This window comes from Myotis brandtii, unplaced genomic scaffold, assembly GCF_000412655.1.
Source record: "Myotis brandtii unplaced genomic scaffold, ASM41265v1 scaffold435, whole genome shotgun sequence".
NCBI classification, from domain to species: domain Eukaryota; kingdom Metazoa; phylum Chordata; class Mammalia; order Chiroptera; family Vespertilionidae; genus Myotis; species Myotis brandtii.
The window spans coordinates 109,620-117,786 of NW_005366635.1; the positions used below are offsets into that span (position 1 = coordinate 109,620).

Sequence of the window (8,167 nt, forward strand, 5' to 3'; positions counted from 1 at the left end):
CCCGTGCGGCGCCCCCGGCAGCTCCAGGGACCCGCTGAGCCCGGGCCCCAGCCTGTGCCTCGAAGGTTTATGTGTTTATGTCCTTCGATCGATTCCTCTCTCTACAGTTTGCACTTAGTTTCTGAAATATCAAGAACCATCCTGGCCATTTCTCAACAGCTTTGCCTAATGACGCGATGCATTTTTATGTCTGCATTCCGCAAAGGTGCCACGATTACCAATACGGCCTGTAGTGTGCAGCTCTGACTAGCTTCCAACCTCGTCATTAAAATGGTCAAAAGAAAACAAGCCCTCCAGCCAGGGGTTTCAGGAAGTTCTGTTCCAGTTTGGTGTCTACTCCGGCCTTTAGCTGGCGAAGTCAGTGGCCAGAGTGAAGCGTGACTCAGGCTTGCGGGTGGCGAGCTTGGAGAACCTCAGCTCTCCCATCCCACCCTATTTTTGTTCTTTTATTTTTAAAAAAAATGTATTTTTCTTGATTTCAGAGAGGAAAGGAGAGGGCGAGAGAGAGAAACATCCATGATGAGAGAGAATCATGGATCGGCTGCCTCCTGCACGTCCCACACTGGGGATCGAGCCCGCAACCCGGGCCTGTGCCCTTGACTGGAATGGAACCCGGGACCCTTCAGTCCTCAGGCAGACAGTCCCTTCTCACCACAAATGCATCGAGGGACACTGCAAAGTCAGTCCTTTGCCACCCACAAAAAAATTCAACAGAAACACCCACAAGCCGCCCGGCCGGCGTGGCTCAGTGGTTGAGCACCGACCTATGAACCAGGAGGTCACGGTTCCATTCCCGGTCAGGGCACATGCCCAGGTTGCAGGCTCCATCCCCAGTGTGGGGCGTGCAGGGGGCAGCCGATCCGTGATTCTCTCTCATCATGGATGCTTCTATCTCTCTCTCCCTCTCCCTTCCTCTCTGAAATCAAGAAAAAATATATTTTAAAAGAATAAAAATAAATAAACACGGACACGTCTAAATCCAGCGGAGATGAACTATAAACCCGCTGGGGAGAGGCCAGGATTAGGAGCCACAGCCCCCACATCCAGGGACGCCCGGAGATGCGGCTCCAGCGGCAGGTGGGACCTGTGTGTATTCGATGCCACAGACGCAGCCCGGGCCCCTCACACAGGGGCACTCAACGCTGAGTTATCAGTAAGGCCGCCGAACACGCTTCAGATGGAAGCAAACTGTCACGACGCAGAGACAGCTTCTGTGTGCAAAGCCATGTCCCCGATGGAAAATGAGTTCTTACTCCAGCTGCCCAGGGTCCCGGGAGTGCAGCCACGCGGGCGTGGGGAGGCGCGAGGAGGTGTGAGGAGGACGGCACGGCACAGTCACCTCCGTGTTTGCTCTCTCCGCAGCGAGCGGCTCGAGGTGGGGGGTATTTGTCTTGCTATAGATTCAGCAAAGCAGACAGACCCTCTCAGTCAGGTTCGAACGCAGATCTCATCCTGAGCCTCCCCCTGACCCTCTCTCTCTCCTTCCCTCTCAACCGTGAAATCTGCAGAGTAGAGAGTAAACCTCTCATCTGTAAGGCGGTTAAAAAGAATGTCAAGACGATGGTGTGCGGTGCCCCGGCCAAACCGCCAGACCATGACCCGATGCCCAGCGCGCAGATACCCACAGCTTTCGATCTCCAGGGTGCAGTTCTGCTCGTCCAGGGGGTACCGCCTCAGGTCCATCATGCACGCCGCCGTGGTGGTGATTCTGAAACGCACACAGTGGGGGGCAGAGGGCAGAGACGGGGTGAGAAGCGCGGCAAGAAAACGGCTCCCACATCAGCCACGAGTGGGTCCCCCTCCTCCCGACACCCCCGGTCCGCCGCGAGGCTGTCTACGGAAGACGTGCTCAGGATACCGGAAAGCCACACAGCCCCGGCCGGGTTGCTCAGTGGTTAGAGCGTCGGCCTGCAGACCGAAGGGTCCCGGGTTTGAGTCCTGTTCCTCGGTTGCAGGCTCGATCCCAGGCCCTGGTCGGGGTGCACGTGGGAGGCAGCCCATCGATGTGTCTCTCTCACATTGATATTCCTCTCTCTCTCTCTCTCTCTCTCTCTCTCTCTGTCTTTGTCTTTCTCCCACCCCCTTCCTTTCACTCTCTCTAAAAGTAAATGGAAAAATATCCCCGGGTGAGGATTAAAAAAAAGGAAAAGCCACACAGAAACCTCGAGTCCCATAAAATTCCCGTGGAGTCTCGTTGGCTTTGGGGCCTCAGGCAGAGAGGGGCTCCCAGGAAGCTCTTCTGTCCGGTCTGTCCTTTCTTTTTTTGCTTATTTTTTTTTAATTTTTGGGTTAATCTCCACCTGAGGATATTTTTTCCATCGCTTTTCTTAGAGTGGAAGGCCAGGAGGGAGGAGGGAGATAAACGTCCATGGGGGCTCCCGTCCGCTGCCTCCCGCACGCGCCCCCCACTGGGGCGGGGATCCTGCACCCAGGTAACGTGCCCTGGGGACTGGGAATCGAACCCGAGACCCCTCGGTCCCCGGGCCAGGGCCAGTCCTTTCTTTACACGTAAGTCGTACTTGGAAGGTGTCGAAATGAAGGCAGTAAAAACTATGATGGGCGAGTGGAGACGTGAGGGCTGTGCAGGACTGGACGAGGCCGCAGGAGAGGCGCTGACTTCTCCCCTGGGGACCGCAGGCAGGCATACCCACATCCTCACTTCACCCCTCACTGGACGTAGCCACGCTGGTGGAGAGCTTGCTTCGGGCCCAGCCCGGAGCTCAGCACCCGGACAGGCACTGCACCATTTAATGGGACAACAGCCGCTGCGCAGACCTACTGTGACTCCGATGGGCCTTTGTAAAGGGGAGATGCTGCCGCTGCGGCCGCTGGGGGTTCAGTGAAAGTCTGAGCTCACCTGGCAGGTGAGCGTGAGGAGGGCCCGGACCTGAAGGGCGGAGTGAGCGTGCCTGGGAGGGGCAGGGATTGGAGGAGCCCAGTTTCAAGTGAGCTGGCGAGTTGCTGGGTCTGAGGGAGGGAGGACGGAGGGTATGTGGTCAGTGGCCTGCGTAAGGCCAACACCCGAAGCAGGTGGCGCAGCCCTAACTTCGGGAGTAGCGGTGGGAGTAAAACACGGCATAATCCTTCTCCTGGAAGGTAATTTATCACGTACGTCTTTGCTCATGGGAAGGTAATCGGGGGACCCTGACAAAGCAAGGGTTTGGGGGTTCAGCACGCCTGGGCTCATTCTGTGAGCCTTGCCCCTGGCCGGGGAGCTCAGTTGGTTAGAGCGTCAACCTGATACGCCAAGGCTGCAGGTTCAATCCCAGGTCAGGACAGACACAAGTATCAACCAATGAATGCATCAGTGAGTGAACAGCAAATCAATGCGCCCCCCCCATCAATAAATAAAATATATTAAAAATACATATAGTTTTGGAATAAAATGGCGGCCAAACCAATTAGAAGCCTTTGTTTGAACCTTCTGAAAGAAGTTCTAGCTTCATTTTTTAAAAAATTTTTTTTATTGATTTCAGAGAGGGAGGGAGAAACACGATGAGAGAGAATCATTGATCAGCTGTCTCCTGCAACCTGGGCACGGGCCCCAACTGACCTCCTGGTTCGTAGGTCGACGCTCAACCACCGAGCCACGCCGGCCAGGCGAGAAAATAGTTGATGCTTGGAAACAACCTCTTCTCACTACGAGAACACGGTCGCCCGCGAGTCCCTGGGTGAGGAGCACTCACTGGCGTTTCTGCACAGTCGTCAGAGTCATGGGTTCATGGTTTCCCAGAAAAAGACCGGGATGACGTGCGAACGACGTCATGGAAAGCCCGCCCCTGGCCAGAGAGCTCCAACTACCCGGGACAAAGCAAACACCCTCCTGATCCCGGGCTGGGCGGGAACAGGGCAGGGAGCCCAGGGGAGCTAGACGGGGCCTGACCTACCAGCCTGGGCTGCCGCCGGGCCAAGGTCTCAGGGATGCAGCTCGGCCGGCTAGGGTCTCGGGGACCTCCCAGGAGGAAGGCAATCCCTGTTGGGTTAGACCTTCATCGACAGGAGACTAACAACAGTTCCGGCCCGGCCGGTGTGGCTCAGTGGTTGAACATCGACCTATGAACCAGGAGGTCACAGCTCGATTCCCGGTCCGGGCACACGTCTGGGTTGTGGGCTCGATCCCCAGTGTGGGGCGTGCAGGAGGCAGCCAATCAATGATTCTCTCTCATCATTGATGTTTCTATCTCTCTCTCCCTCTCCCTTCCTCTCTGAAATCAATAAAAATATAATATTAAAATAACAAAACCATGATACATAGATTGGGCGTGTGTGTGTGTGTGTGTGTGTGTGTGTACATATGATGTAGAATATATGTACATGGTCCTTCGGTTCACAGGGATCATGCACACAGTATAGATGAGTTTAATGAAATGATCGGTATTTTGACATAAGGATGTGCTTTTTTTTGGTCCAAAAATTCAAATGACTCTCCGGTCAAATGCGTCTCGATGGCTCTGGTGGTTTTGAAAGTCTAAGGGCAGGGGTGTCGCGAGGACCAGCCTTCAAGGGAAGCAGCTGGCCGAGGAGCTGCGGAGCATGCGTGGACTGTGGTGGCCGGCTGTTTCCTTCCTGACAGCCGGGCGAGGCTCACAGAGACCTGCAGGCTCGCTTCAAAGACAGGAGGCTCTGCCCTGGCCGGCCGCTCAGTGGTTAGAGCGCTGGCCCGGGGCACCCAAAGGTCTCGGGTTCCAATCCCCGTCAAGGGCAGCCCATGGATGTCTCTCTCTCTCCCTCTCATTTCCTCTCCTTGTAAAATCAATAAAAACGTTATTTTTTAAAAAATAATTAAATACAACATAAACCCAGTGCAAAGTCAATGCAAGACACACAATATTTTTTAAGGGCGCCGTTTAGCAAGGGGGCGATAGTCACAGCATGGAACCCCCTAGCAGCGGTGGAGCATCCTGGGAAATTTTGGCGGTTTCCAAGGTAACCAGGGAAGCCCCGGACCTCCTCGGGTCCCAGACAAGCAGCCTAGCTTTCTGGTTCGAGTGAGTGCGTTAGGAGGCCTGGGGAGCGATGACTCGCACCCACCAGGGAGCCTCGCGTTTAGTCAGGCCCATCAATCCTGGCGGCCCCGCCTCGCCTCGGACAGCACTCCACGGAGCCCAGAGCCGGGGTCAGCAGCAGTCAAGGGTTTTTTCCGACTCTGCAGAAGGCGCTGGGCGAACGTTCTTGAAAGCTTTGCCGTGTCAGGGTAGTAATACTCATCACGGGCCTTTGTGGTTAGAATATGGGAACTCCAGCCTGGGGGGCCTGGGTGCTCAGAGTTGGCAATTCAATCAGATCAAAGCAGTGCAAGCAGGAGGTCCCCTTGCTCATGACTATATTTTAAATATATTTTTAATACATTAAATATATTTTTATTGATTTCAGAGAGGAAGAGAGAGGGAAAGAGAGAGAGAAACATCAATGATGAGAGAGAATCATGGATCGGCTGCCTCCTGCAGGCCCCACACTGGGGATCGAGCCCGAAACCCAGGCATGTGTCCTGACCAGGAATCGAACCCTGACCTCCTGGTTCCTAGGTTGACACTCAACCACTGAGCCACGCTGGCCGGGCTTGCTTGTGACAAGTCCTAGTCACAGCGATGCCCCAGATCCTAGAGGATTCCTTTCTCTGCAAAGCTCAGAGGTTTCATGATGTCTCCTAATTCATTTGAGGATGTGGCCTCGCCGGCCATTACCACCTCAAGGGAGACAGTCAGGGCCCCGAGGGGCAGGCGGGCAGACAGACAGACAGACAGACCTGAGCCCGTACAGCACCGTCCCGTCAGGGTGCAGGCGGATCATGCGGTTCTTCACCGTCACTCCGTGCACGAAGGACTTCTTGTCGTTCAGGAAGTAGGTGTCCGGCACCCACAGCTGGTCGGCCACGCGGTTGTCCAGCGTGAGGTTGAGCGGGATGCCGGAGTAGGCGAGCCTCTTGTCCCTCCAGTACTGCTGGAAGTACATGGTCAGGGTGTAATCCTGGGGGGAGGAGAGACAGATGTCAGACTCTGCTCAGCCGCTGGCCGCGGCCAGGCCGGGGCCCGGGAGGACAGACACTGCTTCCTTCCACTGATGTTCAACCACTGAGCCCCATGCGAACGACGTCATGGAAAGCCCGCCCATGGCCAGAGAGCTCCATCTACCCGGGACAAAGCAAACACCCTCCTGATCCCGGGCTGGGCGGGAACAGGGCAGGGAGCCCAGGGGAGCTCCCATGATAGAAGCACATCCTGTAAGCAGGGGGTGCTTTCTGGGAAGGCCAACGCCGGGCCGGTCCCACCCGCCCCACCCCTCTCATAAAAGCCCGATGACAAACTCAGGGTCGGCGTAAATAAACACCGAGGCGAGAATGTGTTCAGGTCACAGTCTCTCCTATAAAGAATCTTATAAACAAAACCATTCAACAGGAGGACCACGTATCGCTCTGGGCTTCTTTAGGGATCATAAAGCCCTTTGATAATCTGATGAAAGCACGGCCCCTCTAAGTGTGTGCGCGTGGATGTGCATGTGAGCATGCCCATGTGAGTGTGCACGGCAGTGTATGCGTGCGTGCGTGCGTTCAGGTGTGTCTGTGTATGTGTGCATGGATGTGCATGTGAGTGTGCGCGGCTGTGTATGTGTGCGTGCGTGCGTTCAGGTGTGTCTGTGTATGTGTGCGTGCGTGCACACGCGCATGTGTGTGTCTGTGTGTGCATGCGTGTGTGCCTCGAGTTAACCAGCATGACACACTGACGCCCACCGAGATGCACGTCTCCCCACGCCTGGTGGGCTTCCACACGCTTGTGAAGTCACGTGCCTAGAATCTGCACACTGTTTTCTATTGGAAGAACTATGACACAAGGTGTTTTGATTTTGACCCTGGGGTTCCGAAATCCCACTTCATGCAAAAGTCAGAGGCCGGGGTCTCCGGGGGTAAGAACGCCAGGCCAGCCCAGGGTCCCCTGGTTTAGAGCCCGAGGGCTCAGGTAGCGATGGGGGGTGGTGGCGGGGCAGGAGGAGCCCCGATGGCTGGGGCTGGGAGCAGGCATTCTTGAACACGAGTCGTTCGCGAGCATAGGTGAGTCCTTTCAACATCTCCGGAGCATACACAGGCAGCAGCAGCGGTAACAACACACACCAAATTAGCCGAAGAAAACCTCCTCCCAGCTGTAGGTGTATAATTCGAGAGGCTCCCGTAAATTGCAGGGAGAGATCAACAACAACACTGCTTCCCCGCGCGCGCAAATCTCCTGGCATTTATCGCATTACGGCGGCCAGAACACATCTCTGGGAGGGAGAATATCGCTCATTATTCCGCAATTAAGTGATTGACTACATCTCCTCAGCGCAGGAAATGGAAGGAGAGGATGACTAACCCCGAGAAGGCAAGGCAATCTCCACGCCGCATGGCAAGATTGGAACCGCAGCTGGGAGTCACAGGGCACCTGGGCCGGCACCTGCTCCCGCGAGTCGAGGATAGCAAGCCTCCCAGGTAAATTGCTCTCGGGTCAGCGAAGATGGGAAATTGCTCCGCGCCGCCGCTTACATAAGCCCTAAGTGCTGGAGGCCTCCCGGCAGGCGCTTCTGCAGTGAAGTTTAGGCTGGGGCGTCTTGGCACCTCTACGAACACCGTGCGTGTGGAGGGCTCGGGTCCGTTCCTGTGACCTGGCTCTTCCCACAGCAGACTCCGAGGTGACTGTCGAACCCGTGTGGCAAAGGGGGAGGACTGGCCACCTCCCTGCCATCCCCTCTTCCTCCCTCCCTCTTGCATCGCGTAGCCACCGACCGTAGGTCAACACCCTGCCGGGTGCTAGGGACCCAGAGATAAGAAACACAGCCCTGGCCGGCGAGGCTGGGCTGGTGGGAGCATCCTCCCCTGCATCGAAAGGTCGCCGGCTGGATTCCCCGTCGGGCACATGCCCAGGTTGTGGGTTCGGTCCCTGGTCGGGGTACATATGGGGGGCAATCGACCGATGTTTCTCTCTCTGTCTCTCAAATCAACGAAAACATATTAAACAAAATAGAAACACATCAGCCCTGACTGGTTGGGCTCAGTGGATAGAGCGTCGGCCTGCGGACTGAAAGGTCCCAGGTTCGATTCCGGTCAAGGGCATGTACCTTGGTTGTGGGCACATCCCCAGTGGGGGGTGTGCAGGAGGCAGCTGATCGATGCTTCTCTCTCATCGATGTTTCTGACTCT

At 55.9% G+C, this 8,167-nt stretch overlaps 1 protein-coding gene across 1 annotated transcript in view; it reads right to left on the reverse strand.

The window, feature by feature from the left end:
• Positions 1-5,962, reverse strand: part of GABRB3 (gamma-aminobutyric acid (GABA) A receptor, beta 3) — a 12,991-nt gene extending 7,029 nt beyond the window's left edge. The window contains exons 1-2 of the mRNA XM_014546209.1: positions 5,747-5,962; positions 1,626-1,708 (exon numbers count right to left, since the gene is read on the reverse strand). Coding sequence (XP_014401695.1) covers positions 1,626-1,708; positions 5,747-5,952 — 289 coding nt within the window. The 5' untranslated portion in view covers positions 5,953-5,962. The remainder of the gene's footprint in view (positions 1-1,625; positions 1,709-5,746) is intronic.
• Between the last annotated feature and the right edge of the window lie 2,205 nt (positions 5,963-8,167).